Genomic DNA, 20,503 nt, shown 5'->3' on the forward strand with positions numbered 1-20,503 from the left:
ATCAGTTAATTAATTTCTTGAGAGAGAGAGACAAAGAGAAACAGAGGGAGATAGAAAGAGTGAGCATGGATGTGCCAGGGCCTTCGGCCTTTGGCCACTGTAAACAAAGTCAAGATGCATGTGCCACTTTGTGCAACTGGCTTTATGTGGGTACTGGGGACTTGAACCTGGGCTGTCAGGTTTTTCAAGCAAGGGTCTTTAACTGAGCAATCTCTTTAGCTGTAGAGAAAGCTTTTTGCTAAGACTCAGGATTTTTTCTGAGCCTTGAAAGAAGCATAAAATGTAAGTTGACCAATATAAGAGAAGAAGAAAGGGTAATTCAGATATGGGACTAGAACAGCATCTCAGAGGTAGGCACATAGAGAACATTTAAGGGATGGCAAGTAAATTAGTGGAACTGAGAGAAAAGAGGATGCTAGAGTGTTTTGGGAGATGAAGAATATTGCAATCACACATCATGCTGATTTTTGCCAAACCTACCATAATGAACTTTCTTCCTCCTAGATAATGTATTCACTCCTCATCATCAACACATGGATAGAATATATAGTTTTCTAAGAGATGAGTCAGAAACATGTACAACAATAGGCTATTTGAGATTGTACATAGAACCAGAAGTTTTTCTTCTTACTAGACTTGTATCCAGTTCATCTTAAAGTAATATCTGTGCATTAAATATTTGTTACACGAAACAGTAGCTAAAAACATGGGTAGTGATGGTGAAGTATTTGGCTACTTATTCTCATTCACATTCCCTTGCCCTGCTGTTAGTCTCTTCAGAGCTGACTTCACATCTTGGTTCCTCAGGGTGTAGATGAGGGGATTCAGTAATGGAGTTACAACAGTGTAAAACACAGCGACTGCACCATCCAAGGGACTCTTAGAACCTGCCCGAAGGTAGATGAAAATACAGGGAACATAGTAGACTGTGACCACAGTTAGGTGGGAACCACAGGTGGAGAAGGCTCGGTGCCTCCCGTCAGCGGTACTTATCTTCAGGATGGCATGAACTATGTTGGCATAGGAGAGCAGAATTAGCACAAAGCAACTGGTGGCCACTATCCCAATGTCCACAAAGGTCACAAGTTCATTAACTGTTCTGTCAGCACAGGCCAGTCTCAACACTGCAGGGATATCACAGAAGAAGTAATCCACTCGATTGGGTCCACAGTATGGCAAGCGGAAGGTCAGAATGGCTTGAATAGACCCATGGATGGAGCCAGCCACCCATGCACCAGCCACTAGGATTGTGCATAGCCTCCCATTCATGAGTACAGGGTAGCGCAGGGGCTGACATATTGCCAGGTACCTGTCATAAGCCATCAAGGTGTACAGGAAGCACTGAGTGCTGCCCAGGAAATGAAAAAAATACAGTTGAGCCACACAGCCTCCAAATGGGATAACCTTACTGGAAGGAGTGAAGTTTAAAAAAATTCGAGGAACAATGACTGAGGAGAGCCACATGTCCAGGAATGAGAGCACGCCCAGAAGAATGTACATGGGGCGGGTGTGCAGCTTGGGATCGACCCACACAGTGAGTAGAATGAGCAGGTTCCCTAGCTGAGTCAGGATGTAAATGAGGAAGAAGACCAGGAAGAGGAGGGGTCTTAGATTCCTGGGGTGAGCCAAGCCCAGGAGGATGAATTCTGTCACCACAGTGTCCAGTGATGTGTTTTTGTTCCTTCTCATGTTTTTCTTGAGTCTGTTAAGATTAATGGTGAGGTTATACAAGAGAGACAGAACATAGTAGGGAGGTACAAGATTTCTTTTGTCTGGTAAAAAGAAGGCACATATATGATACAGAGTCTCATGTAGTCAAGCCTGGCCTTCAACTTGCTACGTAGCTAAAAATGACCTTAAACTTCTGATTCTGCCTTTACTTCTCAAGTATGCACCTCCTCCATGCCAAGTTTTTTTTTTTTTTATTTATTTGGTTTTTTTCAAGGTAGGTTCTCTCTCTAGTCCAGGCTGATCTGGAATTCACTATGTAGCCTCAGGATGGCCTTGAACTCACAGCAATCCTCTTACCTCTGCCTCCCGAGTGCTAGAATTAAAGGCATGTGCCACCACACCCGGCTCCATGCCCAGTTTTTGAAGTGTTGGGGGTTGACACCAGGGCTTTATGCATGCTAGGCAAGCACTCTACCCATTGAGCCACATCTCTAATCCCGAGACTTACTGTTTTAAGTGGAAAGAAATAATCTTAGTTCATTTGGCAAGACAATCCTCCTGAGGCTGGTTAATTTCCAGGTGGCCTGACACTCATTTGTTGGGACACACTACACAGAGGTGTTGGAAGCCAAAGTACATAATAAGTGTGTATGATGGGTCTATTTCCCAAAGGGGCAGCAGAGAAATGAATTTCAGTGGCTTTGGAGTATTATGTAACAATTGCTTCACAATTTTCAGCTATCTTATTGTCTTATGACTATTATAGCCTCACAATGTCTCTGCCTATGAGGATTCTCTATGGCTCTTTATGATATAGCCTTTTCATATTTCTATAAGTCTTGTTTGTGTTCCCAGAGCACCATGCCCTCTTTCCTTCTTGATCTGAATATCCAGATTCATCTTAACATACTGCAACATTCACTCAGGCTGTCTGTCACTTCTTTTTTGGAAGACTTCTTCCCTAGAAGACAATCTTCGAGGAGATAAGAACATCTATTATAAAAGGTGATTGAAGGGCTGGGGAGATGGCTTACAAGTTAAAGGCCTTGGCTTGCAAGGCTTGTCAGCCTGGGTTTGATTCCCTAGATGCACAAAGTGGTGCATACATCTACAGTTTGCTTGCCATGAAAAGAGGCCTTGGCATGTTCATACTCTCCCTCTCTGCTTGCAAATAAACAAATAAAAATATTTTAAAAGGTGGGCTGGAAGGACTGCTTAGCTGTTAAGGCATTTGTTGTGTAAAGCCAAAGGACCCAGGTTCTATTTCCCACAACCCATGTTAGCCAGGTGCACAAGGGGCCGCATGCGTCTGGAGTTTGTTTGCAGTAGCTGGAAGCCCTGTTGTGCCCATTCTCTCTCTTTCTCTGTCAAATAAATGAATAAAAATAAAATACTTTAAAATAAAAAAATTTTTAAAGGTGATTGAAGTATAATTTTAAGAAGGTTTTTGCTTAAATGCATATTACTTTTTTCTACTAGATCATAAGTTCCCTCAGAGCAAGGATCAAAATCTGTTTGCTTGACAACAGTAAGTTAATTAGGAAATTTTTATTGGAAATTGGTTGACTGTGTGCATAGTCCAAGGCACCATCAGTGCTTCTGGTTGGAATGTTATATAAATTCATTGAATGAACTAAGTAGTTTGGGTGGTTTGAATTATAACAGCTTTGATTGTTGTTGGCTCAGGCCTTCGATCTATTTATCTATTTTTGTGGTGCTGGGGATTCAACCTAGGGCTTTGAAGTGCTAGGCAAGCGCTCAAAGTGTTCAGCAAACGCTTTGCCATTGAGATATTTTTATTTATGTTTATGTGTGTATGTGCATATGTATGGGTGCACGTGTGCCTTAGTGCACACATGGTGGGCAGAGGACAGCTGGGAGGTGTCTGTGCTCGTCTTCAACCTTCTTTGAGATAGGGTCTCTTACTTCTGCAGCAAAGTAAGGCCAGTACAGCTGGCCTGTGAGCTTCAGAACCTCCTAGCAGCATCTCACTGTCAAGTCATAGGTGTATTGGGATCACAGATGCATGTGACGCTTTGTGCCCAGATTTACATGGATCCTGGGGGACCCAACTTGGGTTGGCAGGCTTTGCAAGTGAAGTTTGCAAGTGCTGAGACATCTCCCTAACTCCCCCCTTTTTTTTGAGCTGAGGTCTTTGAGCTCAGGCTGGCTTCCGACCGTTGGGATGAAGTAATAATTTTGGCTGGTCTTTGGACAATCTGGGACTACAAAAGTGCTCATTACTGCCTTCCAACAAATACAAATACAAAAATAAAAAAATACAAGAGGGCTCATTACTGCCTTCCAACAAATACAAATTTGAAAAATTTCTTCAAGGTATTTAAGATGTGGTTAGATTTTGTTGATAAATAGTTTTTCTTTCAGAGCTTTCCTTCACAACATTGGTTTAGGGATATTTTGGTCTCTTGAGACAAGGTCTTGTTATGTAGCGCAGACTGGCCTGTAGCTCGAGGTCTTCCTGCCTCCGAAGTGCTGCGATTACTTACATGGCCTATGCCCTGCTAAAAATAAGTTTTACTGTGCATATTTAAGATATACATCATGATTTTATGATATATGCGGATATCACAATATAGTATAATATAGTATTGAAAGTTAACATGTCTGTCATCTTTCATAGATGTTCACTTTTTTAATGTGACAAAACAGCCAAATCTACTCATTAAGCTGAGTTGAATATAAAACAGTATCATTAGGTATAATCACCAAATTGTATAATAGATTTCGACACTTGAACTTCCTACATATATGTTGCCTTATATACTTTATAAAATAATAAATATTAAACTAATAAAAGAGTTGTTAGAGACCTGAGCACTATGATAACCAAAAGGTGGTCACTAAAATATTCTTTTTTATAAATACCAGTCTCAAATGCACTATAATTCTAATTGTTATTGAAAAAATATAAAGTATATGTAATAATACTTAGTAATTATTAATAATACTTAGTAATTGTTAATAATACTGAGTATAATTATTTTGCAGGTTTCCAGAAATATTAATTATTGAGTTTGTCCACAAAAGACTATATTAGATTTCCATTACCTTGTTTTCAGAAGGAAGGAATTCCTTAATTCCTTTTAGGATGAATGTATGGTACTGTATTTGGCTAGAAGAGAAAGATGACACATTATGAGAGGTTATATGTATGCATATGTGATGCAAACCATTATGTACATTTGTTTAGTATAGTAAGAGGAGGTATGTATCTCAAATGGGCCTCTACTTTAGGAAATGATGTGTTTCTGATATTTTTTTGTGTGAAAACTTACTTTTAAAAAATCAAATTAGGGACTTCCAGTTAAGATGGCAGCGTAGGTACCATGCCAAAGCAGCCTAGGGGGGAAAAGAACAAAAAAACTCAGCAAAATACACACTTTTACTAAAAAGTGAGGTGTATAGGAAATTGAAAAGGCAGCAGAGAAGTAGGAGTGATCCAGAGCATCCAGAGCCCGCACAGGCCAGCAAAAGCGGCCCCAGCAGGTCCGCCAACAGTGGTGGCGGTGGCACACCAGAAAGCTGCCAGGCTCGGCTCGAGCCGTAGGAAAAGCCAGGTGAGGGGAGCTTCCACTCACACTGGAGCTCTCTGTAACTCAAGAAACATGAAGGGAGAGCGGCAGTGAAACAGAGGAGCAGATCACAATGTAGGGGACCACGTGAAACAGCGAGAGAACCAGAGCAGCTGTGGCTCCCACCCCTTCCCCACCGCCTGTGCCCAGCTTCAGCGAATAGAGCAGCGGTCCCAGGACCTGGCCACGCCAACTTGAGCTGACAACAGGACCCAAGCAGGAGCAGAGTCCTGCAGCAACATCAGTGGCTCAGGCACAGGCAACAGTGGCACCAGCAGGGGCGGATCCAGCTTTAGCAGCAGCAGCTTCAGTGGAAGCAGCAGTGGCTCCAGCAGTGGCAGCTATAGCAGCAGCAGCAGTGGCAGCAGCAGCAACTTTAGCAACAGTGGTGACAGACCCAGCAGCGACAGCTTCAGCAGCAGCAGTGGCAGTGCCAGCAGCAGGGGTGCAAATCTACAGGGCCACAGTTGCCAGGCTTGGTTTGCCCCACAGGAAAAGCCAGTGCACAGCTCCAGAAATCAGAACAGTGGCCCAACGACCCAGCAAGCAACTTGACTGAGACCAATATCATCCAAGGTAACTGGGATTGCACCAGGGAATGGTTTCACTTGGCCACAAGCTGACTTGGATCCCTCAACAGACCAGAAATCTTCTTTGTTGATAGAGTATCTGGTTGTTATAATAACTACTCTTGCATAAATATTCACTGCTGATTTTGAGTGAATGTATACAGTGTTTAGTTAAATTTTAGAATCTACCTGTATTTTATTCCACTCAGCCTATTTGAATACTTCCATAGCAGGCAAACTCAACCCCTAGGAACACCTTTGTAGATACTCTGAGAGTCTTAAGAGCCACACCTAACAACTTAAGCTCCTACTGAGAAGATATATAACATCAAATCAATTGATACAGCTAAGACTACCCAGCTAGCTAGAAAATCCAAGCATTAACTTAATCCAAGATGCAAAAATATATACATTATAACACAAGAAACACTAAAAAGCAAGACAGTATAAATGCACCTAAAAGTATTAATGCATCAGAAATGACCTCCAGTGAGAATGAGTAAGAGGAAATGATTGAGAAAGATTTCAAAAGAATGATTGTAAGGAATCACAGAGGAAAGCAAAGAAGATGCAGGACACCAATTTAATGAAATATGAAGGCAATACAAGACATAAATAAGGAAATAGAAATAATAAAGAAAACCAGTCAGAATTACTAGCAATGAAGAACACAGTTAAAGAAATAACAAAACACTGTAGAAAATATCACCAGTAGAATGGATGAAGGAGAGGACAGAATATCTAAGCTAGAAGACCAGGTGGCAGATCTAATACAGTCCAACAAAGAGAAAGACAAACTTATAGAAAAGTAGGAATGGGAATTTTAAGATATTTGGGACACTATGAAAAGATCAAATATAAGAATTCAGGGCATAGTAGAAGGAGAAGAATTCCACTCCAAAGTCACAGTATGCATCCTCAACAAAATCATAGAAGAAAAAATCTCCCAAATTGGGAAAGAGGTGCCAATTCAGATACAGGAAGCCTTTAGAAACCCAGCCAGACAAAACCTTGAAAGAACCTCTCCTCACCATATTATAATCAAACTACCAAACACACAAACCAAAGAAAAAATATTGAAAGCAGTTAGAGAGAAAAATCAAGTTACCTACAAAGGCAAGCTCATCAGGATTACAGCAGATTATGCAACACAAACTTTAAAAGCCAGAAGGGCTTGGAGTGATGTATTCCAAGTTCTGAAAGATAATAACTGTCAACCAAGGTTACGTTATCCTGCAAAGCTATCCATTCAAATAGGTGGAGAAATGGGGACATTCCAAGACAAAGCCAATTCTACAGAAAATACTTGATAGAATCCTCCATGCTGAAGAAAAGGAAAAGCATACATATAAGGAATGTGGAAAAAAACAAGAAATAATCAAATACTAGTTAACCCAAGAGTGCAAAGTTAGAACCGGAACCACACACACACACACACACACACAAAGCCAAACATAAATACACACCTTTCAATGATATCTCTTAATATCAATGGCCTCAATGCCCCAACCAAAAGACAGGTTTGCAGACTGGGTTAAAAAGCAGGATCCTACAATTTGTTGTCTCCAAGAAACTCACCTTTCTACAAAGGATAGGGTGAAAGGTTGAAAAACAGTGTTTCAAGCAAATGGGCCTAGAAAACAAGCAGAGGTTGCTATCCTAATATCTGACAGGGTAGACTTCAGTCCAACATTAGTCAAGAAAGATAAGGAAGGTCACTTTATATTGATAAGGGCACACTCCAACAGGAGGACATTACAATCCTAAACATATATGCACCTAACATGGGGGCTCCCAAATTCATCAAACAAACACTATTAGAACTAAGGTCACAGATAACACAAAACACAATGGTGGTGGGTGACTTTAATACCCCACTCTCATCAATTGACAGGTCATCCCAGGAAAAAATAAACAGAGAGGCAACTGGTCTAAATGAGGTCAAAGAAGGAATGTATCTAACAGATATATACAGGACATTTCATCCAAAGGCTGCAGAATATACATTCTTTTCAGCAGCACATGGAATATTCTCTAAAATAGACCACATATTAGGACACAAAGCAAGTCTTAACATTAATGAAATTCAAAAAGTTCTAGGGACATACTATAAAAACATATACTCCACAAAGTATGAAAATCTGAAATAAATGGATGATTCCCTTGATTTATATGACCTAACTACATTAATTAAATCAAGATATGATTAATCACTTAAGTAGAGTAATAAGAAGCATGGAGATCCGAACAGTTATCAGTAATTTCCCAACTAAAAAAAGCCCAGGCCCAGAAGAATTCACTGCTGAATTAAACCAGACATTCAAGGAAGAGCTAACACCATTGCTTCTTAAGCTTTTACACGAATTAGAAAAAGAAGGAATTCTACCGAACTCTTTCTATAAAGCCAGCATCACCCTGATACCCAAACCAGGCAAAGACAGAACAAAAAAAGAAAATTACAGCCCAATCTCCCTCATGAACATAGATGCAAAAATTCTCAACTAAATATTGAAACCAGAATACAAGAATATATCAAAAAGATCATTCACCCTGACCAAGTAGGCTTTATCCCAGAGAGGCAGGGATGATTCAATATACGCAAATGTATAAATGTAATGCATTATATAATTGCGTTGAAGGACAAAAATCACATGATCATCTCATTAGACTCAGAAGAAGCGTTTGGCAAAATCTAACATTTCTTCATGATAAAAGTCCTACAGAGACTGGGAATAGAAGGAACATATCTCAATATAATGAAAGCTATTTATGACAAGCCTACAGCCAACATATTACTAAATGGGGAAAAACTGGAAGCTTTTTCACTAAAATCAGGAACAAGACAAGGGTGTCCATTGTCCCCACTTTTATTTAATATAGTCCTGGAAGTCTTAGCCATAGCAATAAGGCAAGAGACACACATCAAAGGGATACAAATTGGAAAGGAAGAGATCAAGTTATCATTATTTGCAGATGACATGATTCTATACATAAAGGACCCTAAAGACTCTACTAGCAAGCTGTTAGAGCTGATCAAAAGCTACAGCCATGCAGCAGGATACAAAATAAATACACAGAAATCAGTAGCCTTCATATATGCTAACAACAAACACACAGAGGCTGAAATCAGAGAATCACTCCCATTCACAATTGCATCAAAGAAAATGAAGTAACTTGGAATAAACCTAACCAATAAGTAAAGAAACTCTGCAATGAGAACTTTAAAACACTCAAGCGAGAAATTTTAGAAGACACTAGAAAGTGGAGAAACATCCCTTGTTCCTGGATTGGAAGAATCAATACTATGAAAATGGCAATCTTACCAAAAGCAATTTGCACATTTAATACAATCCCTATCAAAATTCCAAAGACATTCTTCATGGAAATAGAAAAAAACAATCCAAAACTTCATTTGGAAGCACAAAAAACCTCGAATATCTAAAATAATACTGAGCAACAAAAATAAGATGGGGGTATCACCATACCTGATTTTAACCTAGACTATAGAGCTGTAGTAACAAAAACAATGTGGTACTGGCACAAAAACAGACATGTAGATCAGTGGTACACAATTGAGGACCCAGATGTAAGTCCAGGTAGCTATAGCCACCTGATATTCGATAAAAATGCCCAAAACACTCATTGGAGAAAAGACAGCCTCTTCAGCAAAGGGTGTTGGGAAAACTGGATATATATCTGCAGAAGGATGAAAATAGATTCTTCTCTCTCTGCATGCACAAGAATTAAGTCCAAATGGATTAAAGACCTTAACATCAGATCTGAAACTCTGCAACTGCTAGAGGAAAAAGTAGGGGAAACCCTTCAACATATTGGTCTTGGCAAAGACTTTCTGAATACAACCCCAGTTGCTCAGGCAACAAAACCACAGATCAATCACTGGGACCTCATGAAATTACAAAGATTTTGCACTGCAAAGGACACAGTGAAAAAAGCAAAGAGGCAACCTACAGAATAGGAAAAAAATCTTCGCCAGCTATATATCTGATAGAGGATTAATATCTAGGATATACAAAGAATTCAAAAAGTTAAATAATAAGGAATCAAACAAGCCAATCAAAAAATGGGCTGTGGTGCTAAATACAGAGTTCTCAAAGGAAGAAATACGAGTGGCATATAAGCATCTAAAAAAATGTTCTATGTCACTAGTCATCAGGGAAATGCAGATTAAAACTACATTGAGATTCCATCTCACTCCTGTCAGATTGGCTACCATCATGAAAACAAATGATCATAAATGTCTGTGGGGATGTGGAGAAATAGGAACCTTTCTACACTGCTGGTGGGAATGCAATCTGGTCCAGCTGTTGTGGAAATCAGTGTGGAGGTTCCTAAAACAGCTAGATTGATCTACCATATGACCCAGCTATAGCACTCCTAGGCATATATCCTAAGGGGTCATTTCATTTCCTTAGATGTACGTGTTCAACATGTTTATTGCTGCTCAATTTATAACAGCTGGAACCAGCCTAGATGTCCCTCAACAGATGAGTGGATAATGAAGATATGGCACATTTATACAATGGAGTTCTACTCAGCGGTAAAGAAAAATCAAGTGAGGTAACCCAAGCCCAGAAAGCCAAGCACCACATGTTCTCCCTCATATGTGGATCCTAGCTACAGATGATTGGGCTTCTGCATGAGAAGGAAAAATCTTAGTAGCAGAGGCCAGTAAGTTAAAAAGGAGACATAAAGGGAAGATAAAGGAAGGGAGGCAGGTACTTAATAGGTTGGTATTGTATATATGTAAGTAGAATGATTGAGATGGGGAGGTAATATTGTGGAGAATGGAATTTCAAAGGGGAAAGTGTGTGTGGGGGTGTAGGGAGGGCATTACCATGGGATATTTTTTTTTAAATTTTTATTTATTTATTTGAGAGCAACAGACACAGAGAGAAAGACAGGTAGAGGGAGAGAGAGAGAATGGGCACGCCAGGGCTTCCAACCTCTGCAAACGAACTCCAGACGCATGCGCCCCCTTGTGCATCTGGCTAACGTGGGACCTGGGGAACCAAGCCTCTAACCGGGGTCCTTAGGCTTCACAGGCAAGCGCTTAACCACTACGCCATCTCTCCAGCCTGGGATATTTTTTATAATCATGGAAAATGTTAATAAAAATTGTGAAAAAAAGAAAGAAGAAAAAAGAAAAAAATCAAATTATATGCCAGGCATGGTGACACGCACCTTTAATTGCAGCACTCAGGTGGCTGAGGTAGGAGGATTGCTGTGAGTTTAAGGCCAACCTGAGGCTCAGCTGGGCTAGAATAAGACCCTATCTTGAAACCCTGTCCCAAACCCCAAATCAAATCATGCCAGGATTATATGAAAAAGGTATTTATTTGTATATTAACAGACAATGAGCATGAATTTACCTGATAAAAATATTATGTTTCAGGGCTGGGGAGATGCCTCAGCAGTTTAATGTGCTTGCTTACAAAGTCTACTGAGCCAGGGTTCAATTCTCAAGCCACCAACAAAAGCTGGATGAAAGAAGTGGTCCAAATGTCTATTTTTTTCTGCAGTGGAAGAGGCCCTGGCATGCACGCTCACACACACACACACACACACACACACACACACACACACACACACAAAGAAAATTTGCTTCTTTCAGTTCTCTCACTGTGACAGTAGTCCTGATGTATTTTCCCAAGTGCTCTACTGTGAGAAAGCTCCTTCAACCTCCTTCCTTCTGTTTGGCCCAGGGAATCTTGGTGGGGCATGGAAGGGTTATGATGGGTGAGCCTGAGGGACAAGGTCCTTTTAGAGTACAGATAATAGAAGATGATTTTTTTTTATTTGTTGTTTTTTTTTTTTCCCCCTTTGGTTTTCTCAAGGTAAGGTCTCTCTCTAACCCAGGCTGACCTGGAATTTACTCTGTAGTCCCAGACTGGACTCAAACCAACAGTGATCCTCCTACCTCTACCTCCTGAGTGCTGGAATTGAAGGCATGTGCCACCATGCCTAGCTAAGATGGTGGTTTTCATTTCATTCATATACTGGGTGTGATTTGGGTGGAATACTTTGGTGTCAGAGAAATGTTAACTGGGACATTGGTAGAGGAGAATTCCTGGAAGTAGAAGCTCTGTAGAGGCAGGGAGTGAATTGCAGTACTGAGTTTTTAGATAGGGCACTTTTAGAAAAGGAGTGGTATTTTTTTTCTAGACCAAAAGGGGACAACCTAGACAAACAACATCAGAGGAAGAAGAGTGATTTAATGTTAATTTAAATGTGATATTATTTTATAGGACCACGGATTGATTGAAGCTATGGTGTTTCAGGCTATGTAAACTGAGACATGAAACAAGCTTAAATTTATCAGCTAAAATTTTAACTATCTTGGCTAATTATACATATTCTATACAATAATCTTGAAAACATACAATTAAAATAAGATGGTAACATCACTGATACAAGCATATTTGAAACAACAAGTAATGAGGTTTGGCCTGGAAATTCAAGGGCGAGACTCCTAGCAATGCAATGAACAGGAGTAGCATGGAGAGAGCACCTAAGGGAGGAATGGAACCCTCTTAACAGAGTCAGATGAGACACCATAGGATGGACCGTTTGTTGTGTCCAGTCGCTAGGAAGCTGATTCTCTTTTAGCTTTTCCACTTGGTGCCTCTTCTCATCTTTTGAAACACTAGATTAGATTATCCCAGAGGTGGTTTGGCATGTCAGCACTGAGCTGGATTTTGCATTAGGATGCCGTTGGATGATGGCAGTCTCTAATCAGAGCTGATATGAATTGTTTAAGGCTATGAGATGAGGTTTCTCACTTTTGTCTGCTTAACATACTCAGAAGGAGAATGAATAGATTTTGGGCAGGGTAGGGTGGCAGAACCCATATTTTCTTGCTTTAATTATTCAACTAGTGTCCTTGCATTCTAAGTTAAAATAAAAATAACTTTCTTTAAAAAAAATTTACTTATTTCTTCCCATCTACTGAGAGAGAGAGAGAGAGAGAGAGAGAGAGAGAGGCAGAGAGACAGAGAGAAAGCACGCCAGGGCCTCTTTCTGCTACAAATGAACTCTAGATGCATGGGCCACTTTGTGCATCTGGCTTTTTGTGGGTACTTGGGAATGGAAGCCAGGCTGTTAAACTTTGAAAGAAAGTGCTTTAAATCATTAAGCCATCTCTTCCACTCACCCCAAAACTTTCTTAACAAAAGGTGCTTGTAGACAAAACATCCTAGCCTTTAAGTAGATATAAGTGTACTGAGAAAAAAGGGTTAAACACCTAGTTTCTTATTGTTTACTCAGTAGTGCTGAATCTGAAAAATGATCTGTATTGTTTTATCATCTTCTCCAAAACAGATTTAAAAAAAGAATGACAAATGTTGAATGTTTTTTAGTAGTCTCAAGGAAAAAGTTTCTAAATCAAGAGGAAGGCCATTTTATTCAAAATTAATATAATTAATGTATTAACATATGTTGGGAGTTATGAACCAAACCTCAGCCATGTTAACAGAAACCGCCATATAGCAAGTTAATTTTCTACTTCCTTACCTAATATTCAACTACCAGAAACAATGGGATTGTACACCTGGCTGAACACTCCCCCATCCTGCTGGTAGCTGATGAAGAAACAAAGGCATTGCAGTTTAACCAGTAACTCTGTGATCTTTGCCCTAACCACATCCCCTTCCCCCTACAACCCTATATAAACCTATGTGGAAAAAATAAAATCTTGAGGCCTTGACAAACACCTAGCATGGTCTCCTTCTTGTGTCTGTTTGCTTTTTTCCACTCAGGTTAGCTTCTCCTCAGGTTCTTGTTCAACTCCCTGCTGGCCGGGGCAAGTGGTGCCTGAACGTGGGGCTCGAGGTATGAAGTGTGACCTGGGCGTCACTCGAGTAGACAGCTGTCCTCACCATTGGACTGCCACCCCACTGGGGGGTGAGTGAAGGTTCACATAGATCACTACAGGCAATACACCTGTAATACAGATTTGCTCCGTGATCACCACATAAAAACCCACCTGTGATGCAGATCTGCTAAGGTAAGACAAGCAATGCAGACTTCTAAGCAAACCATTTAAAGACTATTTAGTCAGATTTGCAAGACACAAGAACTGCAGGATTTCTTTTTGCACTTCTTTTCCTCCTTTTACTTTTGGTTGGTGCCATCATGTGGAAATGCAACATAGCAACAGGGAAACTGAAGCCTCTTGGCCAGGGCTACCCTCTGGCATTGGCTGAAGGCCCCTAGCTCCCTGTGCAAGTCCCGATAGCCTGTTTGGGCATTGGCAAAGACCTCCTGTCTATCCTCTCTTCCTACCAACAAACCTGGTTACACAACAACTAGTAAATGTCCATAGGACAGTTGCCAGTTCTTAAAATTGTGACAGGCTTGCGTCAGGCCCACCCGGGAATCCCCCATGCTGGTTCTCTGACCGGTAACATTGCCCTCTGATCTTGCCATTTCCCCTCTTTCCTTTTCTATCATGGGACAGACCCTAAGTAAGCATAAATTGTTGAAAGGCTTAAAACTTATCTCAAGGCACAAGGAACACAGGTTAAGAAAAAAGATTTAGCAAAGAGTAAAAAGGAGCTAATTGCCATAGTAAAAGATATTTTAAAAGCACAAGGAATTGAAATTGCTTCAAGTTCTTTAAGCAATTTTTTAAATTTTATCAGGAGAATATGTTCTTTTTATATGTGTGTGTGTATGTGTTTATGTGTGCTCATTGTGCTTGCTAGTCATGTCATGTTTATGACTGTGACTAAAGAGATGAGATGAGTGACTTCTGGTTAAGATGGCAGCATAGGTACCATGCCAAAGCAGCCTGAGGGGAAAAAAAGCCAAAAAAAAAACCTCAGCAAAATACACACTTTTACTAAAAAGTGAGGTGTATAGGAAATTGAAGCAGCAGCGGAGAAGTAAAAGAGATCCAGAGCACCCAGAGCCCTCACAGGCTGGCAAAAGCGGCCCCAGCAACTCTGCCAACCGCGGCAGTGGTGCACCAGAAAGCCACCAGGCTCGGCTCCAGCCACAGGAAAAGCCAGGTGTGGGGAGCTTCCCCTCACACTGGAGCTCTCTGCAATTCAGGAAATGTGAAGGGAGAGCAGCAGTGAGCAACAGAGGAGCAGACCACAAGGTAGAACACGTGGAACAGTGAGAGAACCAGAGCAGCTGCAGGTCTCTCCCCTCCCCCACCACCTGAGCCCTGCTCCAGCGAACAGAGCAGCAGTCCCAGGACCCAGTCACGCCAACTTGGGCTGACAGCAGGACCCAAGCAGGAGCAGAGTCCGGCAGCAGCATCAGCGACTCTGGCACTGGTAGCAACGGCCCAAGCAGCAGCAGACTCAATAGCAACAGCAGTGGCAGACCCAGCAGCAGCAGACCCAGGAGCGGCAGCAGGGGCAGATCCCGTAGCAGCAGCTTCAGTGGCAGCAGCGGCAGTGGACCCAGCAGTAGCAGCTTCAGCAGCAGCGGTGGCTCCAGCAGTGGAAGCTACAGCAGCAGCAGCAGCAGAGGCAGCAGCAGCGGTGGGCCCAGCAGCAGCAGCTTCAGCTGCTGACAGAATCAGCAGAGGCAGCTTTAGCAGCAGCAGTTCCAGCAGCAGGGGTGCTGATCTTCAGGGCCACACTTGCCAGGCTTGGCTTGCCCCACAGGAAAAGCCAGTGCCCAGCTCCAGAAATCAGAACAGCAGCCCGACGACCCAGACAGAAACTTGACTGAGACCAAAATCATCCAAGGTAACTGGGATTGCACCAGGGAAGGGTCTCACTTGGTCACAAGCTGACTTGGATCCCTCAACAGACCAGAAATCTTAACATCTTCGTTGATAGAGGATCTGGTTGTTATAATAAGTACTCTGGCATACATACTTGGAGCTGTTTTTGATTGAATGGGTACAGTGTTTAGTTAACTTTTAGAATCTACCTGTATTTTATTCCATTCAGCCTACTTGAATACTCCCATAGCAGGGAAACTCAACCCCTAGGAGCACCTTTGTAGATACTCTGAGAGTCTTAAGAGCCACACCTAACACCTTAAGCTCCTACCCTGAAAATATATAACATCAAATCAATTGATACAGCTAAGAATACCCAGCTAGCTAGAAAATCCAAGCATTAACTTAATCCAAGATGCAAAGATATATACATTATAACACAAGAAACACTAAAAAGCAAGACAATATAAATCCACCTAAAAGTATTAATGCATCAGAAATGTCCTCCAGTGAGAACGAGTTAGAGGAAATGCCTGAGAAAGATTTCAAAAGAATGATTGTAAATATGTTCAAAGAAGTCAAAGAGAACAAATCAAAGGAGTCAAAAAGGAACTTAAAGAGGAAATCAAAGGAATCAAAGAAGATGCAGGACACCAATTTCATGAAATAAAGAAGGCAATACAAGACATAAATAAGGAAATAGAAATAATAAAGAAAAATCAGTCAGAATTACTAGCAATGAAGAACACAGTTAATGAAATAAAAACCTCTGTAGAAAATCTCACCAGTAGAATGGATGAAGGAGAGGACAGAATATCTAAGCTAGAAGACCAGGTGGCAGATCTAATACAGTCCAACAAAGAGAAAGACAAACTTATAGAAAAGTATGAGTGGAAATTTCAAGATATTTGGAACACTATGAAAAGATCCAATATAAGAATTCAAGGCATAGTAGAAGGAGAAGAATTCCACTCCAAAGGCATAGTAGGCGTCTTCAACAAAATCATAGAAGAAAATTTCCCCCAAATTGGGAAAGAGGTGCCAATGCAGATACAGGAAGCCTTTAGAACCCCAGCTAGACAAAACCCAGAAAGAACCTCTCCTCATCATATTATAATCAAAATTCCAAATTTACACACCAAAGAAAAAATATTGAAAGCAGTTAGAGAGAAAAATCAAGTTACCTAAAAAAGCAAGCCCATCAGGATTACAGCAGATTATTCAACACAACTTTTAAAACCAGAAGGGCTTGGAGTGATATATTCCAAGTTCTGAAAGATAACAACTGTCAACCAAGGTTACTTTATCCTGCTAAGTTATCCATTCAAATAGACGGAGAAATAAGGACATTCCATGACAAAAGCAGGTTTAAAGGAGTATTTGAAGACAAAACCAGCCCTACAGAAAATACTTGATAGAATCCTCCATGCTGAAGAAAAGGAAAAGCACACATATAAGGAACCTAGAAAAAACAAGCAATACTCAAGAGATGAGATGGATGCAGGTGACACCTCTTTCTCTTCTAGAGAACAATTTCAAGGAAATCAAAGACCTAAGCATAGAATTAAAAAGGAAAAGTTAAATGTCATTTACAGTAGTGAGTTTGCCAGATATTTGTTCTAGGTCAAGTTCACCTTACAGAGAGGATTATTAAAAACAACAAAACTTCCTTTAAAGAGGTAACTTATAATTTGTCAGATATTTGCACAAAGATTGTAATGTCCTGTTACTTAAAAGCCAGCCTGCCTTAAGATAACAACACAATTTGCCTTAGTTACTCCTAATAAAATCATTTCCAAGTGTGTTATTGGTATTAATGATATAAAATTGTATTAAGACTACTTTCTTGTTAGTAATAGGATTAATCAATTTGGTGTAATTTTTTAATAGCCTCATAAGAAAGATAATTAATTGCTTCTCGGCCTTTTGGCTAAGATCAAGTGTAGTATTTATTCTTATCAGTTTAATATCTGATATGTCCTCTATCCTAGAACAATATATTAAATGGATTTTTGTAGCTCAGAGTTGAAATAGAAGCTTGCTCTGTCCACTCCATGCATCAAACTGGTATTGCAGTACCTCTAGGAATGGTGCACACACACCCTCCCCCCCCCCCCCGGGGGAATAAAAAAAAAAAAAGAAAGAAAGAAAGAAATTTTCAGGCTAAACCTAAACACCATACCTAAAGTTAAAGGTTTTTAAACTGTTTACAAAACTAATTTTCAGGCTAAAATATGTTGGGATAGCTTGCTTAAGTTTTATCAAATTTAAGTCATGGGTAAAACATAAAATTGTTTTATGTTTATAAAAATTTCTGTGGTACATAAAATCAATAACTTTCAAGTTTAAGCCAAAATCATTGGTTGTCAAATAATGTTTTCTCTCTCAAAAATTTTTTTATCAAGGGTTATATTAATATTTAACTAGATGTTTGGCTCAGAAAAGACCAAATTCTACTCTATTGTATGTAAAGTAACTGTCTCAATTTTTACATCTTAAGTCCAGTGCTTATAACAAAATTAACTCTTAAGACATATTCCCTACTTTAGGGTACAGCCTCATACTCAAACAATGGCCCTTAACTTCTAAAAAATTAACTGCAGCCACGATGTTAGTGCAGGAACAACTTGCTACAGGCCATATTAAACCTACTACCTCTCCTTGGAATACTCCTATCTTTGTTATAAAGAAAAAGTCTTAAAAATGGAGATTGCTCCAGGACCTTAGAGAAACTAATAAGGCCATGGTACCTATGGGGGCCCTACAACCAGGCCTCCCCACTCCAGTAGCAATTCCTGCAGGATATGATAAAATCATTATTGACCTAAAGGATTGCTTTTTTACAATTCCCTTACACCCTGAGGATCGTCAGCATTTTGCATTTAGTTTACCTGTGGTAAATTTTAGAGGCCCTATGCAGAGATTCCAATGGAAAGTGTTGCCCCAAGGGATGGCTAACAGCCCTACACTGTGTCAAAAATTTGTGGCCCAAATTATAGATCCATTTAGAGATAAATGGACTTCCTTGTATATCATTCATTATATGGATGACATCCTCTTGGCTGGTCCTGATCCCACTGAACTCCTTACTTGCTCTCAAGAGCTTTCTAGGGCCCTTACTGGAGCTGGTCTTCAGATAGCTCCTGATAAAATTCAATTAAAACCTCCTTACTTGTTCTTAGGCTTTGAACTTTTTCATAACAAAATTCTTTCACGGGCTGGAGAGATGGCTTAGCGGTTAAGCGCTTGCCTGTGAAGCCTAAGGACCCTGGTTCGAGGCTCGGTTCCCCAGGTCCCACGTTAGCCAGATGCACAAGGGGGCGCACGCGTCTGGAGTTCGTTTGCAGAGGCTGGAAGCCCTGGCGCGCCCATTCTCTCTCTCTCTCCCTCTATCTGTCTTTCTCTCTGTGTCTGTTGCTCTTAAATAAATAAATTAATTAATTAAAAATTAAAAATTCTTTCACAAAAGATTCAGCTTAGAACTAATCATCTAAAAACTTTAAATGATTTTCAAAAACTCATAGGAGATATCAATTGGCTCAGGCCTTATCTTAAGCTAACTACTGGATAGCTTAAACCCTTGTTTGACATCCTAAAAGGAGACCCAGATCCTGCCTCAGGCCACTCATTAACAGCCCCTGCCCTAGAATCCCTGAAGACAGTGAAGGCTGCAATTCTGAGCCAAAGGGTCACTTTTATCTCTTATGAGAAGCCTTTTCTCCTGGTCATTTGTGCCACTGACTTTAAACCTACCAGGATGTTCTGGCAGGAGGGACCCCTCTTCTGGGTTCATTTACCCGCTTCACCACCTAGAGTCCTTACCCCTTACACCTCATGGGCGGCAGAGTTAATAAAAATTGGACTCGATCAAAGCAGAAAAATATTTGGCAAGGACCTGATAAAATCATTCTACCCTACTCCACTTCCCAAATACAATGGTTAATGCAAAATGATGACGAATGGGCAATACCTTGCACCTCTTTTCAGGGATCCCTTGATAACCACTACCCTGCTAACAAACTTCTCCACTTTCTGAGAATTCAGCCATTTGTTTTTCCTACATTAACCTATCCCTGACCTCTTCCCCATGTCCCCCTAGTTTTCACTGATGGCTCCTCTAATGGAGTAGCAGCCTTCACTGTAAACAATCAAACCACTTCCCTATAATCCCCATTCCACTCTGCTCAATTAGTGGAGCTTTTTGCTGTTTTACAGGTTTTTCAACAGCTTCCAAATACCTCCTTTAATGTGTATACTGATAGTACTTATATTGCTCAATCCATCCCCCTGTTAGAAACTGTGCCATACATAAAACCCACCACAGATACTACCCCTCTGTTTTTCTCCATCCAGCAATACATACATTCTAGGCAACATCCTTTTTATATAGGCCATATTCGTGCTCATTCTGGGCTCCCTGGGCCTCTAGCTACAGGCAATGCCATGACTGACAAGCCACCCAGTTTGCCTTCCTTGTTAAGCTCAATCCTGTGGCCCAGGCCAAAGTAGCTCACTCTGTACATCACCTTAATGCTCAAGCCTTGCGTCTTCTTTTTAAAATCACTAGGGAACAAGCTTGCCAGATAGTCAAACAATGCACAAACTGTGTCACCCTCCTACCCATTCCCCACTTAGGTGTAAATCCTAGTGATTTAATTCCCAGTGAGACCTGGCAAATGGATGTAACACATGTTCCCTCATTTGGTAATCTTAAGTACCTCCATGTTACTGTGGATACCTTTAGTGGATTCATTTTTGCCAGCCTCCATGCTGGAGAAGCTTCAAAAAATGTCATTGCATATGTACTCAATTGCCTTGGGGTCATGGGAAAGCCCCAAATTATTAAAACTGATAATGGTCCTGGATATACTGGAAAAAAATTCCAAAATTTCTGTCATCAATTACAAATTAAACATATTACAGGTATGCCATACAATCCCCAGGGTCAAGGAATTGTTGAGAGAGCCCAT

General features: G+C 40.6%; 1 protein-coding gene and 1 non-coding gene across 2 annotated transcripts; one reads left to right on the plus strand and one right to left on the minus strand.

Moving 5' to 3' along the window:
- Positions 1 to 732: 732 nt before the first annotated feature.
- LOC101610984 (olfactory receptor 10G2) lies at positions 733 to 1,689 on the minus strand. The gene has a single exon (XM_004672380.2). It carries the CDS (start codon positions 1,687 to 1,689, stop codon positions 733 to 735), a length of 957 nt encoding a protein of 318 aa, XP_004672437.2.
- Positions 1,690 to 17,443: 15,754 nt separating this feature from the next.
- On the plus strand, positions 17,444 to 17,634 carry LOC123462999. The gene has a single exon (XR_006638629.1). It is a non-coding gene; the product is annotated as a U2 spliceosomal RNA (small nuclear RNA).
- Positions 17,635 to 20,503: the final 2,869 nt, after the last annotated feature.

The sequence above is a fragment of the Jaculus jaculus genome, chromosome 8, assembly GCF_020740685.1.
Source record: "Jaculus jaculus isolate mJacJac1 chromosome 8, mJacJac1.mat.Y.cur, whole genome shotgun sequence".
Taxonomy (NCBI): domain Eukaryota; kingdom Metazoa; phylum Chordata; class Mammalia; order Rodentia; family Dipodidae; genus Jaculus; species Jaculus jaculus.